Source organism: Centruroides vittatus, unplaced genomic scaffold (assembly GCF_030686945.1).
Source record: "Centruroides vittatus isolate TY-2023 unplaced genomic scaffold, ASM3068694v2 scaffold_861, whole genome shotgun sequence".
NCBI lineage: Eukaryota > Metazoa > Arthropoda > Arachnida > Scorpiones > Buthidae > Centruroides > Centruroides vittatus.
The window spans coordinates 2,424,955-2,451,170 of NW_027122718.1; the positions used below are offsets into that span (position 1 = coordinate 2,424,955).

General features: G+C 30.1%; 3 protein-coding genes across 5 annotated transcripts in view; 2 read left to right on the forward strand and 1 right to left on the reverse strand.

Moving 5' to 3' along the window:
• Positions 1-9,143, forward strand: part of LOC136990200 (centrosome-associated protein 350-like) — a 75,290-nt gene extending 66,147 nt beyond the window's left edge. Inside the window, exons 26-31 of the mRNA XM_067288569.1 lie at positions 2,253-2,425; positions 6,315-6,427; positions 6,649-6,709; positions 6,802-6,955; positions 8,774-8,941; positions 9,015-9,143. Of these exons, the coding sequence (XP_067144670.1) occupies positions 2,253-2,425; positions 6,315-6,427; positions 6,649-6,709; positions 6,802-6,955; positions 8,774-8,900 (628 nt within the window). The 3' untranslated portion in view covers positions 8,901-8,941; positions 9,015-9,143. The remainder of the gene's footprint in view (positions 1-2,252; positions 2,426-6,314; positions 6,428-6,648; positions 6,710-6,801; positions 6,956-8,773; positions 8,942-9,014) is intronic.
• LOC136990135 (centrosome-associated protein 350-like) lies at positions 8,902-25,751 on the forward strand. The gene is made up of 9 exons (XM_067288508.1): positions 8,902-8,941; positions 9,015-9,252; positions 10,132-10,343; positions 10,420-10,580; positions 10,647-10,832; positions 15,752-15,857; positions 16,745-17,697; positions 24,814-25,208; positions 25,277-25,751. The coding sequence occupies exons 1-9, from the start codon at positions 8,902-8,904 to the stop codon at positions 25,629-25,631; spliced, it is 2,646 nt and encodes an 881-aa protein (XP_067144609.1). The 3' UTR covers positions 25,632-25,751.
• Positions 25,678-26,216, reverse strand: part of LOC136990202 (SUN domain-containing ossification factor) — a 58,733-nt gene continuing 58,194 nt past the window's right edge. For all 3 annotated transcript variants that reach the window (XM_067288575.1, XM_067288574.1, XM_067288576.1), the window contains one exon: positions 25,678-26,107. In XM_067288575.1, coding sequence (XP_067144676.1) covers positions 25,754-26,107 — 354 coding nt within the window. In that variant the 3' untranslated portion in view covers positions 25,678-25,753. The remainder of the gene's footprint in view (positions 26,108-26,216) is intronic.

The window sequence follows — 26,216 nt, forward strand, 5'->3', positions numbered from 1 at the left end:
TAATAGAAGTTAGAGTATTCTATATGCAAACATTAAATTCATTGAGATAATTGATTTTATCATTCATTGATAAACTCCGAAGGAAGAAGTCTAGAAGCATAACATCAGAAGATTGTGGTGACCATGGAGCACCACAACTAATTATTCCACACACCTCAATTAATTCTAGGAAAAACTTACTCGGTTGCTCTTCTTCATGCAATGTGTTAAATGTGTTTATCTTCTTGACTACGAACACAATATAGTGCTTTCGATGATCACTTGGCTTGTGTTTATCTTTGTGCATCAAATTTTGGCAGCAATTTTAAAATGTGTCAAGTCTTATTCGGGACCCTTTGTATACATTGTCAATATATAATGTAGCATAATTGTTTGTGAAAACAAAAGATACTAGAAAAAAAACAAACTTTAACTTCGAATGAATTACCAAGTGAACGTAGATTTTATGAAACAATATATCGGCTGCTGAGATAGTCTGAGTGTCGAGTGACGTGCATTGCGAGACTCCCAATTATTTATGGTAAAATTCATGTGTCATGTTAATGATATTAATTTTATTACATTGTAGCCAACAAATGGAACTATAATATAGTTTATTACTGATTTGTCAATAACATACATAAGTATAAGTGATAAAAAAAACTATTCTATAAACATATCTCAGAATAGTATTATAATTATGGATGTTGCATTTTATTATTTGAAAAAGTTAAATAAATTTTTATCAAACATCAATACAAAGATGATAATCAGGATTATTTTTGTGATATGTTAAAAGCATTATTATTAGTGATGCAATGAATATTCGGTATTTGGCCTATTTTTCGCCATTTGGCCGAATACCGAATATTTAATCATCATTCGGCCAAATACTGAATACCTAAAAACAGGAGTAAGAAATAAACACACAGTAAATTAATAATTTTGGTAACTTTTATTAATGCTGAACATACATTTCAAGTTCGAGAAAGCGCAATTTTTTGTTTATTTATCTAAAAGATCAAAGGAAAAGTACAATTACGTGACTCATAGCCTGGTGATAACGGAGAAAAGAGACGGATAGGATGTCGGTATAAGTCACAGTTATGATTTTACAGATTCGAGACTTCTTGGTAGTCTGAACGGCCCCAGGCTTTTGCCCGTGCATGCTAAGTGACTTTCATTACAAGCATTTAGCTTTCCAAAATCTTGAGAACGATTATTTGGCATTAATGGCTGCAAATTTCACACCAATAAGCTGCCTCGACTTGTTTGATTATGTTATCAACTCAATTTCATATTTATTTTCACTTCGCAGTCCTTCTCTGTTCTTTTTCCGTTATCTACACGTGTAGGTCATTTCATTGTTATCCACATTTGATATCATCACTTACCACATACTGCCACGATGCTTAATTCTTGACAGTTGTACCGGACAGACATGATGTCTGTCCGCTACAACTGTCAAGAATTAATGCAATTGGTGAAGTGTAGTGACAGCGAGCCAATAGAGAGCAGGATGCGTGATACTTGCCATAATGCGGTTTGTGCGCCAATTTTTGTACGTGTGTTAATCAAGCCAAATAGTTTGGCCGAATATTCCGCTATTCGGCCACACTCCTGGCCGAATATTCAGTATTTGGCCTTAGGCCAAATATACTATTTGTTTCAGCATTATATTAAATTACATAATAATTAATGTAAATTGCATGCATATTTCAGAAATAATATAAATAAATAATAAATAGGAATTGACAAAATTGTCCATAAACTGTTAAATTATCCTTACCATTTATAATTTAAATCAACTGAACATATTCAAAATAAAACTAAAAAATTTTGTTGCAGTAAGTAATAATATTTTTAAGCTAGAAGAAGTAAATTTGTTTCAATAAGGGAACTACTAATAATTTTCTGATAATTTAAATAGCAGTATAATGAAAAGCTAAATAGCTCATTAGAAGATTTAATAATTCTTATTCTTTAGAAATGAAAAATATTTAATTTTTAATTATTGAAGTTATTTCTTTACTATATATATATATAATAATGTATATATTGAAAGAAAATTGTGTGGGATATATATATATATATATATATATACACATATATACATACACCCCACACAATTTTCTTGCTGTGTAATTATTCTGTACTTCTAAAATAAATTACATCTTTCATTGAAAATTTTAATTAAAATTTAAATATTTATAAGATTCAATAATTAATATTAAGTAAATATATTGCTTTGTGTTCTTATTCATTTTTTTCAGGAGACTTCGACAAAAGGGTGCCTTAGAAAAGGTTCCCTCTGTTCGTAAAAGACAGAGAGCTCTTTTGTTGCAGTTACATCAAGAAAGAGCGCAACTTCGATGGCTGCAAGAAATTCATCGCAATTCACTTCGAAAAATTTCTCGAAAAGAACAAAGAAAATTGCATACTAAAGGTAAATATAAATACTGATGATAATTTTTTATTATATAAAACATGAATACTCTGTATTTATATATACCTAAGTAATTTATTATCTATAGTGGCTTTTTTCACTTATTGTAATCCTTAAGCAAAAATTTATTGTATCATATGTTGTAATATATAGATAAAAGTCATTTCCAAGTAAAAAATGCTATTTTTTTATATTAATAAAAAACATAACTTTATATAAAAAGGAAACCTGTTAAAACAAAACTTTGATCAGTACCATCACACTCCATTTTATACAAGTTTTACTGAATTCAAATTTCTGAATTGATCTCTTCAGCTGAAAACTTAATGAAATGTGTGCATGATTTCATTGTGTCATTAAATACACTTAGAATAAAATCATACATTTTATGTTTCAAAAATTTTTATGAAGTAATCTAATATTTATGCTTAATTGAACTTATATTATATAATTTGATTCCAGCTTTAAAATATATTTGCGGACATTTGAATTTGCCAACTATAACGCGGTCGGTTAATCGGGGGTTGGATAATCGATGCTATACTGTATTTATGTTTGCATTGTATACTTTTTTGAATTATAAATCTACCGATGGCTTATAAAATAAGCCAAAAATGCTTGTTTTTTGAATAAAATACTAAAGAATTTATAAAGGTGTTCAATTATTTCTAAATTATAAAAGAAATATTTAAATTTATTCCAAAAAAGCATAGTTTTGTAAAAAAATCAATAAAAGTAGTAATATTACTTTATAATCAATAAATTTACTTTATTGATCATGAAATAACATTAGAGATTTAGAATGTAAAACAAAACTCACCATATTCTGTATTTGATAAAATATCCATTTTTTTTTCTTCCAATAAACTCGACCTGTATCAAACTTATAAATCAATTTTAGCAGAATTTTTTCTTTCTATAAGTCTTCAAAGGAAGATATCTGTTCCATAAAACATGAAAAGAATAACATTAGTATCAATTTAATCTGGAACTACTATGGAACTACTAAATTAAAAAAGTATTAAAGTAGTTTTGTGTTATTTTTACAATTCTTTCTTTTATAACATATTACATTAATAACATAACTTTAATTTTAATTTTTATCTTTGTTTTCTCTGTAATCCATATGAATGAGTTTGAGAATTTCAATATGGAACTTCAAATATCCAAAGGTTTTTTAATGATGATGACATTATAATTTTATTCACTTAATTTATTGTTACAAATTCATTTCAGAACAATGTATAATTTTGTTCCCTCTTCAATGGTAATCCTAAACAAAATCAGTATTTTACATATTATCATCATATACTATTCTGAATGTCTAATAAATAATTGTATTGCTACTTACAGTTTAAAAAATTTAGACAATTCTTTTGAATACAAATATATCAAGACCACTGTTGTTTATTAACTTCTAAAATATACCCATGCTAATACCTACATAGCACTTTTATCTGCACATGATCACTAGACCAAGTGTAACAAAGGGGGAAAGCACACACGTACTTGTACATGAGGTCACAGTACAAAAGAAGAGGTCATCTCTACATGAACAGAAGGGTTATATAGCTCATACAACACCATCTGATGATGGCAATATTTGAATCCCAACAACCACATAACATAAAATATTGTCATAGTCATTGAAAATCTTTAAATGTTAGAAGTGCTGGAATTGAAATTCTCAAACTTACATATAAGGATTACAGAGAAAAGAAAGAAAGGATTACAGTATTCCTTCTCCACATAAAGTTATATTATTTTTTTAATAATTAGTATGACAGATTGTTCGTGTATCAATCAATCAAAAACAGAAAAAAAATTGATTATTTTGTGTAAAAAAAAACTACTGTATTTTATAACATATAAGACACAACTTTTGTCTAAAAACAGGACTCAAAAAAATCACCCCACAAGTTGCAATCTTTTATAGGCTAATGAATTCCCAAACAGTAGGCTACAAGGTAACCTCTGTCCAGCCCAATACAAATGCTATTGTTTAATTAAGCATATAATAATAATTATTGGTTATAACTAAGCTGCTTTTGCTGTATTTGTGTAGAATATTTTACTGATAAATTTTAATTGTAAATGACTTCTTTTAAACTCATTTTTTCCACTGATAAATAAATCAAGAAAATCAGAATACAGTAAAAATAAACTTTGGGGCCAAAGGTGTACCAAAAAGGGATGGCTTAAATAGATTAAATACTTTTCCTAAATATTTTGTATCGGAATGGGGGTGCATCTTATGTATCATAAAATATGGTATTTCAATCGCACTAGTTTTATTTGCATTTTGAAAGGGAGTTTAAATACTGATTGAATTATCATCATACAAAAGATGATAAATCAATCCTTCTCTGGCATTAAAAATACCTTTTTTTAACAAGCTGCTGTTTCCACTTTCAATAAAATCCATATGATTTAATATTAAATTGTCTATATAAATGTCATATGCATGAAATGTAAGTAATGCAGTTTTACTTTGGCTTTTGAAATTTTCTTTAGAAAATGTTCTTACTAAAGACAGATTTAAAATGTTTGATATCGGTTATTGTTATAATATGTTATTCTCTGTAATAATATCAAATTGATGTTATATATATTTTTAATGAACTAATATTAATACAATTCTGATATTTTTCTTTTTTAAATGAAAAAAAAAGCTTATTTTTTGTTATCTGAGGCCAGATGGCTGAGCTGTTAAGGTGGCAGCCTACCACTCTGGAGACCCAAGATTGAATCTGGACGGATTGAAAAAGTCCAGGAATTTTTTGGGAGATGGTTTATTTGGATATATTGGGCCCCATCCCTCCCCACCTGGCCTCCCCATAATTGCTAAAAAGACCCTCTTAGTGCTCATGGGGTGGAGAGAGTTATATTGTTCAGGAAATTAAATTGTCTCACAAGGTGTGACAATTTAATTCTTGGAATACACCTTTAAAAAATATACTTGCAGAACTGTACACTAATGACTACTATCACCTTCAAAGTACTCTCCTTGAGCATCTACACACTGACTTATATAATGTTTCCATTTCTGGAAGCAGACCTGGAACTCATTTTCCAGAATACTGTTGAGCAGCTATCTCACATTCTGTTGGATATCTGTTATATAAGAAAATATTTGTCTTTTCAGAGCAGATTTTTAATTTTGGAAATAGTCAGAAATCACAGGAAGTTAAGTCAGATGAATAGGCAGGATAATCTAATTGGTTAAATGCTTTTTTGGTCAGAAAATGTCTCAGTGAGTGCACTGTGACTTGGTGCATTGTCATTGAATGATCCACTTGTTGGGCCAGAGTTTGAGTCTTTTTCTTCGAACAGAATCTCTGCAGTACTTCTAAATAGTGCTGTTGGTTGACCATTTGTCCCTGTTCAATAAATTCATGATCGACTATTCCCTTCTGATTGAAGAAACACACTAGCATGGTCTTAAACTGTGAGCATGACATATATGCCTTTTTCAGGGTTTTATAGCATCTTCAACATATACCACTTGCAACAGTTGTTACGTTTCAATAGTGCATTTGCCGATTTTCACCCAATTTAATATTACTATAGTGCTGTAAATTTTGGTCACCCAGTTTTAGGCCAAACAGTACATGGAAATAAGCTATTACTTTTCTAATAGCTAATTAACAACTAGCTCTATTAGTTTGAAATTTATGCACTTATTAGTTTAAACATGTTCAAACACAAATGCATATGTCACTTCGATATAATTATGTCACGGATGACACTATCTAGCCTTTCTGGAAATTAAATTGTCACGCCTTGTATATATATAATTTATTAAAAGTTATTTGTTATATATAAGTTAGTTAATTAAATTATATAATTAATTTATTTGTATATAGTACTTTCTATTTTTAAATTTCAGAAACTCAAAATGTTCCATTAGCCATCGTGCAGCATTCCCAGTCTCAGGATTCAAAATCATTAATGTCTTCCACAACAGACAGTGTACCTTCTGAAATCGAAGCAAAGTCTACAGTGAGTTTAGAAGGATTACTTAAATAAATATACTTAATAATCTGTAAATATTAATAAATATCAAGTTAAATCTCATTTGAATTAGATAATAATTGAAATGTTATAATTTCTACTTTGACAGACTTAGAAATTTTTGTTTTACTACTAATAAATTTATATAGATTCGTGATGATATATTGAAAATAGATTATAATAGAGATTACAAAACGTTAATATTTCAGGTTGATTCTGATAGTCATTCGGAAATTCCTTCTGTAATATCTTCAGTTTACTCATCATCAGGTATGATTTTACTTAGCTTAATAATAACGGTTAAAAATATTTTACATAAAACAAGTATTCGTTACATACAATTAAAATTATTCAATGCTTAGATTCTGCAAATAAAAACACGGAAGGTGCGAAATCAAAAATTTCCAGTAAATCTAGTAATAGTCATGTCAGTACTGATATTCAGTCATGTAAACATTCAAATCAGTCATTAGAATCATTGTTGCAGCGATTCAAAAAACTGGAAAATAGTAAAAGGTATTTTATACTTTGTCATCAAAAATAATATAATTTATATGTAAATATTTTAATCAAATATATAATTTAGATCTGAGATTCTAAACAATTGAAGAACTGAGAATCTTAAGTGGATAATGTTTACTGATTTGATGATCAATTTTGTAACTAAATTTGATAATCAAATCAAATAACAGATTAAAATTAGTTATAATTTAAAAGTAACTTACAATTTAGAAAGAAAAGATATTTGTTTTCCAATAAATTTATCAAAATTTTCATGAGTTTGTTTGCATCTACATCTGATAGATAAATATGTTTTATTTCTGTACAATCAGAGAAGAATTACAAACAATAAGCATAAATATTGTTTTCACTATACTAAATTCAGGATTGGAAATTAAAATTACATTATGTATTTGTTATTGAATCAACAACTTCTGTAAATATGAATGATCAAATGCTTTTTTATATATTTAAAAAAATTTCTAGTTTCTAAAATATTCAGCAGAATTAAAATAGTATAAATTAAAGTCAAAAGATTTTTTATTTATTTTTCTGTAATTAAAAGCCTGTGTAACATTCTTTATTTACATAATATGCTATGTAGATGGCAATTTTAATAGTAGTTTCACTGATAGGTATCGTATAAAATTGAAAGAGAATTTTGTTTAAATACATGATCAAAAATACATCTGTTCACTTGATGAGTATTATTAGCTTATAAAGAGTATCAACAAAACTGCATTAAATTACAAAACTCAAGAAAGTTTTGGAATTTAAGCAAATATGTGAATGATGTAATAAAAATATTTGTGAAATTGTCATATTTCACATAAAATTTCTTTTGAAGAATGTGTTAAAGATACAAATGTTGAGCATTGCTAGTTAATTTTCATTTATTTCAATGCTTTTTTTAACTGTTTACATAGCTTAGCCAAATATAATAATACCAATGATAACAATAATAAAATTTATTTGAAAAATAGTAAATAGAACATATTTTATTTATGATAAATATCCTCCATGATTTATCTAAAAATGACAAATCAAAAGAACATATAAAATTGAAAACTTATATTTTAGTTGATACTGAATTAATTAATATCTATTTTAAAAAGTTAAAGTCTAAACAAAATTACAAGATCATCAGAAATACATCTATTCACTTGATGAACATTAATGGCAAATTAAAAAAAAAAAAGTCAAAAACTACATTTTAAATTTACTGATTCAAAATTTTAAAAACAATACATATTGTTTAGAAAGAACAATTCAATAGGATTAAGAACTGAAGAAACTATATAAGTTTATATTAACAAAAAATAAAATTATTTAAATTACTACAGAATAAAATTTTTAAATTAGGAAAATTTATCCAAAGAAGAAAATAAAAGATAATTAAAATACACCTATTTTTGGGTGAGGTACATAAATAACTGTAATAGAAATTATTAAGCCCATTTTACTGCAAGTAAAAAACTTGGATATTCAAAACTTTAAACAAAATTATGCTGATGAGCATACTATGAAAAAAGATGATAAATTAAGTTGCAAAGTTTGTAATATATAAATTGAAATCTCACTTGATTATTAGGTGGGAAAATGTCTCTTCACACCTCAGTCACACTTCTTCCTCTTCTCTTTCCAGTTACCAAGATTTTTTTTAGTTAAAAGTTAAATTAATTTCATGTTAGATGTTATAACATGAAATGTCCATTGAAAAAATGTCTTAGACATATTTTAGATAAAATTCATTTTGATCCTTATCCAATTTCAGTTCTCAGATCTTCAATTATTTTTAAAATATTTATCCATTTAGTTAATGTTATGTTAAAGGTATCTAACAAAACGTGAACAAAAATTGTTGGAAAGAAGACAAGAAGTAGAAAATTTACTTATTTGGAAACAAAAATTAGATGCCGAAGAAAACGAAATTCGTGGAATCGAAAAAAAAATTATTTGAAATGGAAAAGAAACAAAAGAGTTCAAGTTCTTTATCAAAGAGTAAGTTTTTATTATAACTTTTATTAATTTTAATTAGCATCAAATTAAAAATATTTTTATACTTTTATACCAGGTTTGCACAAAGATAAGAAAACTACGAATAGTATAAAAACTGAACAAAGCTCAAAGAGCTCTATACAAACTGATGTTGAAGTGTCACCAGGATCCTCTATTGAAAGTCAAGGGAATAATAACAGAGAAAAAAGTGAGAGTGAAAGTTCTGTTGCTGAAGATGTAATTATGTCAGAATATCAGAGCCAAATTATTTCAAGTAATATACAAGAAGAAATATCAACTGAAAGTAAAAAGCAGTATGAAACATTTTGATTATAATTAATTTTTAATAATAGAAATATTATTAATTAATCAACTAATAATAATAGAGTTAATTTTAGAAATTATTAAAACTAATCTTTTAATTGATGTAAATGATGTGTGGATATTTAGCAAAAAGAAAAAAAAAATTACCATTAAGTAATCTATTCAAAAAATAAATATTTCCTTGATGCTTCCACAAAGAAATCTCTATTCATATTTCTTGTTATACAGTGAAGTGTTGAAAACCTTGACTAATTAGGGCTAGACCTTGTCTGGATTCTAAAATGTGTGTGTAAATTAGCATTCTAAGTATTGTAAATACAGTGTAATTCAAGTTTAGGTGTGCTAAGTTCAAATAGTGGTTTGAACTGGAATGTAGTAATACTTACAAATATTCAAAATGTAATTTATAGAATCACTATATCTAACCAAAATATACACTAATCACAGTTTTGAAATTAAAAAATTAAGAATTCCGAATAAACGTTAAAATGTCTGTTGTTGCTGTTCTTTTGACCTTGCACTAAGTTATTAGTGAAAGGGTTAATATTCATTTTTCTATGGTCAAATCTGGATTTTTGATGTTTTGCTGTAATTATATTGAGGCATTTCATTATGTTATAACCAAATACCTCATGTAATAATTACATCTAAATTTCTTGTTATAGTTGTCCTTTCTATGTTTTTTTAAATTTTTTCACTATTAGCTTATATTTAAATTTCGTATGAAATACTTTGTATAATTCAATAATAATAAGTGTATTGTTTTTGTGGGTATATGCCAGTGCAGGTTATATACTACCACACAAAATTATATTACTTATTTTGATTTATAATACATAAAAGATTTTTCTTTGTTTTGTTTATAATAGATTATCGGAAACAGAAATTTATTCTGAATCATTTGAATCAACTGATCATTCAAATATTGATTCTCAACTACAAAATGGGACAGTACCAAAGCAAAAATATAGGGGACTGAATAAGAAACCTCCTGCGATGATTCGAATTCCTTTAGTCCCTCATACGCATCATCGGCATGATTCGAGTGGGTCTGATGATTCTTTTACAGTTTCTCAGTCTGGTAAATGAAAACTATAAATATATTTTCTGTATTATCTTAGCTATTCAAAATAAAAGTATGAACTTACAATTTTTAGAGACTGCTTCAGATCAGAGTGATATAGAGGGTCGCATTCTAGCATTAAGTGACGAACTGAAGCGACGTCAGTTAGAAGTCAGCAGATTGAAAAAGGAACAGAAAAGAATATATCGCGAGCAGTTAAAAGAACGAGAATTATCTCTACAAAAACAGATTGAGGTGAATATTTTATTATAACTTGCATTTACTCTTATTTCGATTTCACTTACAATATTTTATTTTTAGGCTTACGATCAGTATATTCAAAAAGCTAAAAAAGAGTTAGAACAAAAATTAGAGCCATCGGGGACATGGTATACTTCGTTAGAAACAACACCCGTTAAGCCACAGATCAAACAACCACGTGTTGCGGAATCTCGTCGTCTTCGTAGAAATGTGGCCAATGGAGATAATTTATCTCCACCATCAGAGGTTAGAATTTTTAGCATTAGCATTTTTGTAGCATTAATATTGTTTTAATGCTGTAATTTTTGAATAACATCTAGCTTCTTTAACTTAATTTCCCTTATTATACTAATCACTTCAATACTGGAAGAGCCATATTTCTTATATTGGTTACCATTATCACCTGAATAGTGTACAGAGTTCCTATATACCAGGAAAATCAGGAAAAATCGGGGATTTTCATTAGTGTTTGGAAAAAGTCATGGAAAGTCAGGGAATTTGCCTCCTTTGTTGCCTTGAGTTTTTGCTGATAATATCCTTGACTAAGTGTAGTTGTCGGCAGGCAGCAAGAAATAATGTTGTGCAATACAACCCATGAAAATGGGTGCAAAATATTTTCAGGATCCAAAATTTTTCCCAAGTATACACAGAATTTTCCTAAAAATTTACAAAGTACAAAAAATGATAAATAATTTTATTGGGTTGTTTGGAAAGTAATTTCGTTTTTTTATGGGGGGAAAAACAATTTTCTTATAATATATAAATATTTTATTGAATTATATATTGACCATTTTGGTCAAATACCTGTTGCCATCTTTCTGGTAGCAGCACGATTCCACATTCATAAAAGTTTTGATCTTTGCTTACAAAAAACTGATCCAAGTGATTTTTGTCATCCTCATTTGAAGTAAATGTTTCACTGTTTAAAAAATTTTGTAAAGACCGAAACAAGTAATAATCTGAGGGTTCCAGATCTGGCAAATATGGTGGGTGTGGTAGTACATCCCATCCAAGCTGTAACAGTTTCTGACAAGTTACCAAACTTGTGTGAAATTTGGCATTATCATGGTAAAACACTACACCTTTTTTGTTGATCAATTCTGGCCTTTTCTGTTTGATGATGTTACTCAGTTTGTTTACTCGATGGCAGTACACTTTCGAATAAATTGTTAAATTGTCTGGTAAAAGCTCAAAAAAAAAATTTCTTTAAAATCCAACTATAGAGAGCATCTCTCTTTAAGAACACGCGGAACCCATATATCGAGCTTTGAAACGAAACCAATTCGTTTCAAAGTAATCATAAACGGTTCAGTTCAACAAATTTAATCTCTTAGTGATTTCACGTGTTGTTATTCGTCAGTTTGCTTCAATCGGTACCTTTATTTTGTTTTCATTGGCTTCAACTGGCCATCCAGAATGTGGTACATCTTCAAATTGAAATTGCCAGAACGAAATTTTGTGAACCAGTTTTGGCACTGTCTTTTTCTCAACACATCTTCTCCACACATGTACCACAATTTTTTTTCTTGCTTGAACAGCATTTTAATTTTTTGGTAATAAAAAAGCAAAATATGCCGAAAATGATGCTTTCGATTTTTCATATTTGATGGAACACCGAAAAAAAAAAGAAACAATTGTACAGAATCAAACAAAATTTTCTACAAATAAGCTTTAAAATGTCAGCTGTCAAAATACATAATGAAAATGTGGTTTAAAATGAAATTGGCTGGTAAAAATACAACTAATTCCTCTAGTAATAAAAAAACAAAATTACTTTCTGAACAACCCAATAATTTAAATGGTATTACTTATCATTTTTTATTTTAATAATTTTGATTGCATGACAAAATAATTCTGATTTTTTTCCAGCTTATTAATATTTTATAAAGTTCAGGAAATTTATTAAGGGATAAATTTAATAAATATATACTTTTGTGCTTAGATTATACAGGATTTGTTAATGAATAAAAATAAATAAATGCTTTTTTTCAAAACCACATAGATTTATGGCTGTGGATTAATAACAGAATAAACTACTTTAATTTAATAAAACATTTTATTTTTAGTTGTAATAATTTGGCAATTATAAAAAATATGTAACTGTTAAGTAGAAAAAATAACTAATTAAAAAGTTGGAGGAGCAATAGCATATGCATATGTGCATAGTAAGTCAAATGCTGTTTTATTTTGTCAATGTATAATAAGTAAGGGACATGAAGGTCAGGGAATTTGTACAAAGTTGGCCAGGAAAAGTCATGGAATTTAAAACAAAAATTTGAGTAGGAACCCCGAGTGTATTATTATAATTTTTATATTAATAAAACATCAGGTTATTTGTTTAATGGTAAATAACATTGAGTGTTTTTATAAATTTTGACATTTTAAAAATTTAAAAATTTTTATTAAATTTTGAAAGTAATAATAATAATAAAGCTGCAAAAAATAAAAAGTATAGATTTTTGTTTTTCATTGGTTATTCATTGACAAAAACATATTTTAATACATGTATATTTGAAACCCCAGTATCCAAGGTAATGTGGATGACAGTACCTCAGATAACTGAAAACTCAGATAATACAGATAGCCACAACCATTTCAGATTTTAAAATTTTCAATGTAAAATATTTGTTTTTATACCATAGTGAATTTAATCATATACAGTCAAACCTCGGGTTATGAACGTTAAAGCCCGTTTATGAACAATTTGGTTTACGACAAAATTTTGAATGCCATATCTGCTCTAATTACTGTACAGTAACTTGGTTTCCAAAGAAACTACTCAGCAGAGCCAGCCACCGATGGTCAACTTCCCATACATCCTATGTTAAAGAAAATCGATGGCACAACCAATCAATGACAGGACTACCAATTCAGAAGTACCATATATTTCCACAGATAAGACAATAATTGAATCATAAAAAAAGGCCCCCAAAATCCAGGGTTGTCTTATAGGACAGATACAAAAAAAATTAAATTGAAATTTATATAAATTAAAACCATTATAGAAAAAATGGAGAAACCGTAATTATTCACTAGTAGAGAGTCTCTGGGAAAATCTCTGGGAATTTCAGCAACATGGCATATAATGCTGGCTTTCAATTCAGGCAGAGTCCTAATCCTTCCTCCATAAACACAATCTTTTAGGAATCCCCACACACCAGAAATCACAAGGGTTCAAGTCTGGTGAACGAGGAGACCAGGTCTTCTGAAAAGCTCTGGATATTACACGATCCTTGCTAAAGTTAGCCCAAAGCAGTTCCTTGATTTGTCCAATGTGGGGAGCTGCTCCATCTTGCATGAAGACAGTGATCTGTAAACATTGCTTGCAAGTCATTCCTGCCTTAAAGTTCTTGTAAGGCAGGAATGACTTGCTTGTTGAAGGAGTTCATAGCAATGTGCACTTGTGACAGAGCATTGTTTAGGGCCTTCAGGAGTGAGATTTTCAAAGAAAAATGGCTTTGAATGCAGTCCTTTTTAGTGGATCTTCCTACTTTGCATAAGGATTTTGTGAAAAGCACCATCTAGCAGCAATTTTTTTTATTGCAGAAATCTCTTCCCCGTGGTCTATATCAGTCCTGGCCAACCCGCGGCCCGTCACGTTAAATTGTGTGGCCCACTAAGCGATATTATATATCTATTACAACTTTTGTTTCCCATTATGTATATACCAAAACAATTAAATAAAAATTTGCATGTGTCATTGTTACCATGCACAAGTGCAAGTACGAACTCTTGGTATAACAATAAAATCTAATTCATTTTGTATTTGTTTTACTTTTTTTAAAACATGTTTGCCTAAATTGTGGCCCACTGTAATGTTACGCGTGATCAGAGTGGCCCGCAAAACAATTTGGGTTGGCCAGGCCTGGTCTATATAATCTATATACTAGGGTTTCCCACACATTTCCCGGTCTTTTGCTTGTCCTGGGATTTTGGGATAAAAGTGAACTGTTTCCCGGAATAGAATTAATTATTTTTAAGATATACAAAATATCTTGAAATCAAATGATATAATTATTTTTTGTTTTTTTAAAGTAATTTAATACGTTCTGCAACCTCCAAAATTATTATAATAATGCTGTGTAAGATATATATTAAAAATTACCTTTGAATTACGTAGAAATTTTCACAAATAGAAAAAATTTATTAAAGTTTGCTGGAAACTGCATACATCATCATCAAAAATGCCTTTGAATTGAGTTGAAAATTTAAAGAATAAAATGAACTTATATCAGACTTCTAAGTTAGAAGGTAATTTTCAATACAGTAGAGTATCGATTATCCGACTCAATTGGGAACTGGGGTTGGTCGGATAACCGAAAAGTATGAAAAAAATACATTATTAGTATAGTATATTAGTATATCGCTATTAACCTACTTCGCGTTGAATTTTCATCGATGTTAAGCCTAACAAAATTTTTTTTTAAATAATAAACGTTGCTATTGTATCATTAAAAATTATTTCTTTATTTTGCACAAAATAAATACAGTACCATACTGTATATTGAAAAATACAGTATAAAACAAAAAAAATATATTCGGGTTGCATATTTTACATAAAGTAGGCCTATACATTAGAAAAAGAAGTCCAAAATTTTCTTCTGCTTCACAGCTGACCCTCGTTTTTTTGCTGCTAAATCTCACACACGTTTTAAAAACAGCAATTGGATAGCATTATTAAATAAAATTAAGCCTCATTTAAATACTGGCCTCCCTTTCATGGTCGAGTCAAGGTTGCCAGCTAAAACATACAAAAATTTAACAAAAATAATATTAAAGTAGCCAAGACATAGCCAAATATTGTAGCACCACAGCACTAGCAGACATTTGAATTTGCCGACTAGAATGTGGTCGGTTAACCGACGTGACGGTTGATCGGGGGTCGGATAATCGATGCTCTACTGTATTTAAATAAAACATAATACATAAGTAAGAGAAACCATAGTATATACTAAGTTTCATCAAAATCTGATTAGCAGAATGAGCTCTAGAGGGTCTGAATACTATCAGTTTAATTATAACCACCCTATATTTGGATTATTTAACATATATGCAATTAATGTTTCTAATAAGAATGTCTTAATTTAAATTAATTAGTATTAGAAAATTATATTTTATTAAAACTTTATTGCTCTCTTTTTTAAACGTTAAAATTTTTCCAATAGGTATTGAAGGTTTCAATATCATCAAAATCGGAAATTGAAGAAGCAATTTCACGTGTAGGAGATAAAGAACAAAGTTTGCCTCATTCTTCAGTGTCATCAGCAGAAGGTAAAATGATCAAAATCAATTAATATTATTGTTTAGTCATCATAAGAATATTTTAAAATTAGGCAAATGTTAGGCTCAATACAGTTAAAAATTCCTTTAAAATATATTGAAAATTAAACTTTTTTAATTAAATTTTTTTTTAATATATTTACACAGTTGTAATCATATAAGAAACTCTGACCTAGTGAAATTGTATAAGTAATATCTCAACAGATCCTACAATTATAACATTAAAAAGTTTGCTGTTGTCTTTATGATTTTTTCCCCAGCAGTATTTCTCAAGTTATGATTTTTTTAAATAAAATAACTTAAATAATTTGCATCAAAGAATTCACATAATTACTCAGATTATAAAAATTTAATCTGACAAGGAAAGGGTACACTTTGGGGACAAAGTTGACAAAATTAAACTCACATTATCCAAAAGAACAAAAATTTAGGTGCCATTGCTGAATGAGTAAAAAGTTATTAAAGCGTAAAAATAATATTATACAAAGATTTCAAATGTGAAAGTTTTGAAATCTTTCCATTACGTTGTTAGTGATAAATTTTTCTTAACTAGATAAACAAAGCAACAAAATGCTTAGTAACTGGAAGCAACAGTACTTTATTGGTTGCATCACCAAATTTGTTTTGAATAAACTGAACAATCTGGCTTTTTGTTGTGATTTTTTTGGAAAAAGTGCATGGATTATTTGAGTAAATACAGTATTACTAGAAGTGTCTAGAAGTGGATATTGACAATTAATAATCTAATTAATATTTAAATTTAAATTTCAATAGTGTCAAGATAAAATTTATTTTGATTTTATGTATCTAGCATATGTCAACAAAGAAATATTAAGACTTAATATATGTATATGTAATACTGACTTTTTTATTTACAGATAAAAAGACTCTTGGGTCGCAGAGTTCGGAAGAGAATACATCAAAAATTATTTCTGGTGAAATTGAGGATCGTAGTTTGACTCCTTCGGCTTCTTTAATAAGTTCAGAAATATCACAAGATGAAATTAGTAAGGAATCACTGAAAGAAAATAACGATGATATCGAAGAGCATGTTGATTTCTCCGAAAAAAGTGGATTGACACAATCTGAAATTAAGAATACTGTGATACAAGAGACTACAAATACTGTTCAAGAAAATGATAATACTGAAAACGATTTAAATATTTCTGAAGATTTAGAAGTTCTCTCGGAAGCAGCTGAAACATTATCTAGTGAAAAAAGTTCTAGAAGCACAGAAACAATTACTGATTCGTCAAGTAAAAGCGGCAATAAAAAAGACGAAATGCAAAAATCAAATGCAGAAATAAGTGCTCAATCACTTGATGATAAAAAAATAATAAAAGAGAATCTGGTGGATGATATCACAGAAAATATCTTTCAGTGGCTTTACGCAGATACCGTCGAGACAATCAAAACTCGTACTTTAAATCAAAAAATTGTATCTAGTAGCGAAAATTCATCCGCACAAATTGTAGATAAAAGCAAAAAGAAGCCTTCGGAATTTATTTCTGAAAATCTGTCGGAATACCTAATTGAAGATTCCGTCGATTGTATGTTGCAAATTACCAGAGAAAAAAAGAATATTAACATAAGTGCATCAGAATCAAAAAATGTGAAGAAAGATGTTTCGGATATTACAGAGAAAGTGACTCGAATTTTAGCCACTTTAAATGACAGAAAATCGGTTCAATCAAAATCTAGACCCCAAGATCTAATGATTTTGTCTCCATTATTAGACAACTTAGAAGATAATAATTGGGAAATTACTACCGATCTTGAAATCGAAAAAGCTGAAATGACTAGTTCCTTTGAACCCGTTCTTTTAAACCAGGTAAGTGTTTTTATATATTGTAACATTTGTTATGAATAAAAGATAAAAACTGATAAAATGAATTAGATATAGCATACAGGAACACCCACCAACAAAATAAATTATAACATGAAAAAATAGTGCCTGTATTGTGGAGTTTGAGATTTTTGCAAATTTCCATTTATGAGAATTTATAGATGCATACAGCAACAGGCCAAATATCCAGCTTCCGGAAATCTGGAATTATCAGAAAAATGGCTAGTTTTGAACTTGACAGGCTGTAGTACAGTTGTAGTTCATCATGTGGCCGCTTAGATTTGATTTCCACAACATGTGTGTCACATTATGTCAGTTTCATTATGTTCTTCTCTTTTTTTTGTTTAATTTTCATCCTAAATGTTACACTATATATGGTATTCTATATTTTAAGAGGATTAATAATTAGTGATGAGACTATGCCAAAATTTTTCCAGTTTCTGATTCTTTTGAATACTTTCTAAAGTTTATTTTAGTTTATAAAAAATTAATGATTTACATTACGAGCACAGTATATTTGTTAATTAATAAACATCAAACTTAAGAATGGAAAATGATTGATTATGGATTTCCCAATCTTTCAAAATAAACATGAAAATTCTCCATTTATATGTGGATATGCATGCTTTTATTGTGTACTACAAAATACATTTGTAATTTATTTCGGATAAAGTTAATATTGCAACACTACCCCAAAAAATTATAGTTAATTCCCCGTTTACTCGACGAACTATCCCTTTGTGTTGCGTCACCACCTTTGGAAACTGCTTTGTTGGCCAATGCGACGAACGGGGGGAGGGGAAGGTAAAATGAAAAGATGCACTTTTTTCATGCTTTTCACAATAGGCATGTCTCGTAAATGATTTAACTCCATCATATTTAATACTAAATGAGGTTTGGCAAATGATACAAGCCAAACAAATATCATCACCACGAGTTAACCAATTTTACAGTTCATTCACTGGAGCCACGAATGTCTAGACTGACTTGTTTTGAAAAATCAATTTTTAAAACTTAAAATGGCAGTAAACTTAGCACGAACAAGTATTTTTATTCAGAATCGTGTGAATTGCATTTGAAAATTTAACATATTTCGGCATCATCTGTAAATCATAACAAAAATTTCCATAATTATAATGAGAAAGTTGTTTTATCATCATAAGTAAACATACTAAATAGTAAAAATAATTTTATATAATATTTTTCAGTTAAAATATAATTTTGTTTATATTTTAAACTGTTTTGCCCAATGATATATAACTACTAGACCCTGAACTGGGCTGCCATCTTTGAAGCAAATTGAACGTGTATCTGCTTTGACAATTGAACACAGAAAGCTGTGCACCTGCAAGAAATACTTAATACAGATACAACTGTTTATCACATGAATACACAATTTTCATGACTAATCTGCAGAACTCAAATAATAATAAAGCAATTACTTATTGTGACATTGTCGCAATGCCAGGCTGCAATTATAAATTAAAATTGTGATTAATTTAATTTAAAATACAGTAGATACGTTCCGTGTTATATGAATCTGTGTAGATGAGCCACTTAAATACATGAGCCAATCACAGCCTGGCACGTGTGGCAGTTTAGGGGTTACAGCTGTTTGAAAGGTTTTCTTCCATAAAATTAATCGATTCTAGACTAATTTGACTCAACATTTCCAAATCACATAATTTTTTGGGAATAATCCATATAAACTATGCTATAAACAAAATGTAGGATTACTTACCGAGTGTGCACCGTTCGACGACACCATTGCTTAAGCTCGTTTTCGTCGCAGAGCGGCTCGTCGAACGGCGGACGCGTGTTTCCCGATCGGCAAATTTTTTGCAGAAAAATAACTTAACTTTGGAGACATCATTAATAAAAATATAATTTTTATGGCCGTTGAATAATAAAATGTTTTTTAGTAGGTCCAGTGATCGTTTAAACTCAACGGTTTGTACAATATCCGCTATTGGTCCAGATTTGACCAATCCTGTTGCAACACGGGTCGGTGATGACATTTTACCGTGTTATACGAATCTCTTTTAGTGTGTTATACGAACACGGTCGCAATTTTTTCGCTGTGTTATATGAACTCATGTTATAGGGGGTCTACTGTATATGCTCCCCACCTCAAATTAGTAGTGGCTTGCCCCTGTACATCATACTTTTCCTTTAACAATAGAGTCATGCTGGTCATCTATTTAATGCCTTTCAGGGAAAACTTTTTGGTCAAGTAAATAGAGCTAATATTAGAAAGAATGCTAAGAAACTGTACCATTCACAGCCAAATATCAACAATAATCTGCCAACCAATCAAATTTTGCAAGAAACAGACCAAATATTTAAACTCAGCATTTTGAAAACCTTTTAATACAAGGTTACCATCCTGACAAAATGTTTTATGTAATTTTCCTATTTCTCTAGAATGGGAAAATTACATAATACAAATGGTCCAGCTTTCTATCTGACTGGCACATCGGTCTGATAGAAAGGGGGACCATTGTGGAAAGGGGTTGAAGCAATTTGATCAAAAGTTGTTGTTTATCTCCTCCCAGAAGAGAGGATGCTCAATGACTACTACTTAATACTAGTCCTATTAATATTTGAAAAGGGATCCGTGTTAGGTTATGATGGCCTGCATGTGATCAAAGTTGCTAACCTTAATGTTTGAAAGACTTCATATAAAATTTGTTTAAATAAAAAGAAAATCTTGTAAAAATGCTAGAATAATTGCTTTTATGTGATGATAGTTTATACAGTCTGTTGCCAAAATTTAAACACTATGTTGTTGGAACTATGTCCTCGTAAATATTGCGTTTATAGAAAAATTATTGGGTTACAATTTCAAAAAATTGTAGACTTATAAATTCCAACTGTAGTCTGCCTATTTATCTGTCCTTCCTTAATCTCAAGAAAGGAGTTAGATTGATGAAAGTTGAGACCAGATGTAGAAAGCTTAGGGACAGGAGGCCCATATTAACTATATATGAACTTCTGGTTTGGACTGGAAGTCACACAATTCAAAATTTTCCCCCGAACAGAGTTAGCAATAGAGTCGTGCCAGTCATCTAACAGGAAAAGTATGATATATAGGGGCAAGACCACCACTAAAAGAATTGAGAATATTGTGACGAAACGTTGCTGCCCAGTATTGTGACATTGTCACAATAAATAATTGCTTGTTAGAATTAGTTTAGTTTATTTCGTTGCGGCCTGCAACACGAGTGATCTTCCGATCTTCCAGGGGGAATGCATCCCAGAAAGACTTTTATGGGAAGCTGGACCCTATTTAGGTGTTCCTAACGTGAAGAAAACACGGAAAACTCCACTTAGCCAGCCCATTGGTGACGCTTGAACCCACGACTAACTAACTACCAGTGTTCGGTGGTTTTATCCACTTAGCTACCGGAGGGCGCTTATTAGAATTAAGAAACTGCCATTCAGAAATGAAAGTGTTACCCTATGAAAAGTCTATAAGTATTTAATTTTTCACATCTAACAACTCAGGTTTTTTCAATTCCATGCAGGCAAGTGTTATATGATACCTAAGTCTCAGTAATGATATAGTGCATCTATTTCATGCTATACCATTGTTGCAGTAATCAAGTGAATATAATATATGTATATTTTAAAATTATATCCAGTTAGTTATTATTTTGTTATATTTTTGCCAATAGACAGATTTGCCAATTTACAGGTAGCACTAACGTAGACACAAATTAATCGGTTTATAGAAATCCAGTCGATATTTCGGGGCGAGACGTACGATATTATCTAAGTTTCATAGCAATCGGTCAAACGGCCGAGGAGTGTATAGCGAACAAACAAACATCGTCATTTACACACACAGATTTAGCCTTTGCCCAGAAATCCAGACCACTTCCAGTTCCAAGCTTGCTGGATAATGTGTGAATGATGTGGTACTGCATTAGGGTGAATCAAAAACAATAAATTTTAAAATTTAATCACAATCAAATTTAAAAGTTTAAAAAGTTTTTATGCAAAGATATGCACGTGGCCAGCCCATTAGCGAGGTGCAAATCCAAGACCGGCTACCGGCGTTCGGTTTCGTCCGCTCGGCCACTAGTGGGCCATTTTATATATTAATTTTACTTATATTTCCAAATATAGATTTTTTTTTATTTAGAAAGGATTTTCAATACAGTAAACATTAATATGTTTAAATTTCAGACAGATTATTCGTGTTAAATTTTTTCACATATTTTTATGTAATTGGTAGTTGCATCTGTTCCAATGCACTGTCAATTTTGTTTATGCAATTATAAAAAATAGTAACTTTGACTTTCTTAACAATTTGATATTGGAAGATATTATTTAATAGTTACGAAAGAAAGTAAATTTGATAAGATTTGCATGATTTATTTGTCAATGTACAGACATTAGACATTATTCAGAAAATCAGATTAATTTTTAAATATGTATTTTAAAAGATAAATTCAAAGTGCATCATAGAAAAATTCCAATTTCAAGATTAGACAGCAAATTCTTAATTTGAATGTAGTTATGCATTTATCTAAAACCACACTTTAAAAATTAAATTATCAACAAAAATAACTATAATATGATCAAAATTCATTTTGATTGTGAGTAGGTTATTTCAGTTCTAGTTTACTTATAAAATCTTGAACGACGTTTGCGACTTTATAAATAAACTAGGTCCTAGATCGGGCACGGCCGACGTACGGCCCGTGATTAATCTTTCAATATCAGCTACTTAACTTCCAATAATTGGTCGAATGGATTCGCAATACTTCATTTTTTGAAAAAATTCCATTGTAGAGATTTACAACTTTTGTACTCGTCTGTGTGATAGTGCAGAATAAAAAACAATGATAAATTGAATATCATCTGTATATCTTGAATTACTGTCTAACGTACATTATTTTATTATAAATATTAATATTTTAAATTTAACTTAGTAATTCGTTTACTTTTCTAGAAATATAATACTAATATATTTAAACATTTATATACTTAAACGAATTGTGTTTGTATTTAACATTTTTTAATTTTAATATTTCGTTCGGCCCGTGAAAAAAGTTTTTTCCAATTCCGCCCGGGGCAAAAACTGTTGGCCACGCCTGTCCTACATTGTTTTAGTTTATGCCTTGCCATCAAATCAGTTTGCATTCTGTTCTCATTGCCATAATTTCTTGCAAATAACCCACAAGTTATTTGCAAGAACCATTTTATTTTCCACTATATTATCTCTCTGTTTTAAATTATAATTATAACCTTACGTAACAGCTTTTCCTTTGTCTAAACTTACTAATAAGGGGACGTTACGACAGGGTTCTTGCGAATTTCGCCGATACCGATCGTGTGGGTGAACCTTGGTATGTAGTACCTTTATTCGGAAAAGGGAGAAAGTGCACTTCTCAAACGTTTTTTAAAATAGAGAGGTTTCATGTCGACATCACGAGTGACGTCATGAGCATGCGCAATTGTTTAGCGCCATCTTTGTGACTGTTTGTGACTTGTTTACGTTTTGTGTATGTTCGCGTGCGCTTTAACTGGAGTTCTTGTGTTGTTTTTTTTCGTCGCGAATATCACTATGGTGATTTGTTGTGTAATTGGGTGTAATGCTAGTTCACTCAAGAACAAAGGAACATCATTTTTTTAAAATTTCCGGCATTATTTGTTATCAAGGGTCCCAAACTGAGGAGCTTTCACGGCGAAGGCAAACTGCATGGCTCTCGAGAATAAACCGGAAAAATTTCGTTACGAATAAAGTGAATATCAATACAAGAGTTTGTCAGAAACATTTCATTTCAATATTTACGTTAATAAACACTAAGTTATATTTTAAAACGTAAAAGAGTTTACTGATTTGCTTATATTAATTTAGTTAGGTATAGTGCATTTATAAACGAATAACTAATGTAATTTCAAGCTTTAGCTAGTGCAAACTTATAAACATTATACGTTAAAACTAAAAGCAAGTAGGCTTATTATATGCTAGTTTCAAGTAGAAAATAAAGGTACTGAACAATTTGAATTAAAAAATTTCCACAGCTGTTTTTAATTAGACTTTTACTTTCAGACAAAAATTCTTAGTTAAGAAATACGTAAAAACACGAGTTTACGTACAAACAAACGAAAACATATCTTTCCAGGCAATATTACTTCGCTGTTATTCATTACTTTTACTTTTATATCAGGAGAAACCCAGCCACTTGTTAAATAGTTATGGGCCTCTAAAGATTTATAAGCTTTCATTTGTGACAGGGTGTAGAAGTCTGATAAACTGGCTTCGTATGGATTGCCTTGAAATAACGAAATTTTCTCTTCGTACAGAGCTGCATCTCGTCCTGTTAGACCGCTAGAATAGCCCACAAGAAAAGAATCTTTTTTAACTTAATCCATGATAATAGAACTGCAGTATTTTTGTACGTTTAAACTAAAAAAATACGTCGAATAACAGACCACGTGCAAGCTAAGCGAGCGAAAACTACCACAAAAATGGCGAATGGGCGGAGCAAACGTGTGTTTTATCACGTGACAGTGCGACTTCTCAAACGTTTTTTAAAATACTGAAGTTAAGAAATCCCCAGTGACTTAGATTGTGCAAAATAGCACAGTTTGGTGTTAGCATGCCTCGCTCGTATTTGCGAGACGCCGGTTCGTGTCTCGACGCGTAAACTTTTCTTTTCTTCCAAATTGATACGTAATTTACATTTGTATTTTATCGCCTCGAACATTTGTTTTTGGAATTGTCTGTGAAAACCATTTTTGAGATTTGAGTATTAGTTAAGTGCAGTCAGAGAAGAATTTAAAACTCAAATTTTTGGTAATGTGAAAACCATATTAAAGTTTTAGAGTTATTACAAGAAGAAATGAACAATAACATTTATTTTTATGCCCCACAGTTTGAAAACCACTGGAATAGATATGAAGAGAGTTTCTTTTTTCTCTCTACTTATTTTCTTTATTGAATTTCTTGCAGACAGTTTTACTATTGAAAAATTTCTACTGGTTTTTGATAAAACATATCCTTAATAATAATGCACAAACTTTAAAATGACAAGCCAAAAAAACAATTAAGATAATTGATTTTTTTAATTAATTAATCCCTTACAGAAGTCCGATTTCCTGGAAGAATCTGAATGGTTTGATGACGATTTTGGTTTTGAAAATAAAGAAGCACAGTTGGCTCGGGAAGAAATGCCTCCACACTATCAGAACTATTATCGTCAGATTCCTAACAAACCACCCCCGCCATACATTCCTCCGTCCGCTTTGCCGTTTTCTAAATTCGAACAGAAGAAGAACGAGTCTTTCTCCGTAATCGTTAACGATCCTAAAGAAATACAAGATATGGTGACCGAAATGGCTTTAACTCTGAAAGATAACATAAATATTTATCAATTTAACGAAGAAAATGCAGAAAACAGTGATTTGGCAACAAAGAGTCAAGTGTTATATAAACAGTTTTTGTGTGATCTCACTAGGGATATGATACTAAATTTAAACAGGTGTGTATAAATTTTCCCATATTCAAAATAATAATAGAAGAGGTATATTTTTATTTAATTATTTTTAGTAAAGCCAACGAGAAACCCGCTCCGTGGACGAAAACGTGGAAGCTGACGCAAAAATCGTTTCCCCGAGACGGCGAACAATTCGTAAACACCGTCGTCGAAAAGACGCTCCAGTTACTAGGCATAAAGAACGTCGCCACGGAATCTAAGAAGAACGAATCCGTTACGAAATTGGGTCGAAAGAAACGCGACTTCGTGGACAATATATTAATAAAAGAACTGAGAGAGGAAGAGTGTTCCTGGGTAAATTACGAACAGGACGAGATATTTATCAAAACGGAACTTTCCGACGCCATTTTCGACATTCTCGTCGACGATACCGTCTCGTTAATCGGAAAGCTTCAGCAGAGAGTGTAAATTGCGACGTAGGTGTATAAATTATAAATAAGAACAATTTACAAACTTTTAAAATGATTAATGATTTTAATAATTTAATGATTTTGAAATATTTCAAATAAAATAAGTGTTTTTTCTAAAGACTAGAAAGAATTCTTCTTCTTCAACTTTAAGAATTTCTTGAAGCCGAATTTGTCGTCCGAAACTTCGGGCACCATACCGTTATATCTTGGACCGTTAGTCAAGTTTTGAAGTGGCACGGCTTTCGGTCTCTCCTTCTCTCTACATTTTTGAATATTCTGTTTAATATCAAAAGTGTTCTCACAGTTCACACTATCCTTAGTTCTTTCCGCCGTACTCTTCTGATCTAAATTTGTGGCATTGCTAATATCACAGTTATTAAGACTAGAGAAGTAGTTGAAATTACAGGAATCAGTTTTTTGACTACACTTCCCCTGCTGGTTCTTCTTCTTGTTTCTGTGATGTTTTTTCTTCACCTGGAAAAAAAATTGCAAAGTTTTACGAAACGACGTACGAACGAATATTTTTATACCGTTTTCCGGTCTTCAAAAAAGATTACCGCAAATCGCAGTTCGAGTTCTTTGC

Coding starts and splice junctions, on each gene's coding strand:
- LOC136990135 (XM_067288508.1), top strand. CDS start 8,902: ATGGAAAAGAAACAAAAGAGTTCAAGTTCTTTATCAAAGA. Junction 8,942..9,014: donor TTCAAGTTCTTTATCAAAGA/GTAAGTTTTTAT, acceptor CTTTTATACCAG/GTTTGCACAAAGATAAGAAA. Junction 25,209..25,276: donor ATGATACTAAATTTAAACAG/GTGTGTATAAAT, acceptor AATTATTTTTAG/TAAAGCCAACGAGAAACCCG.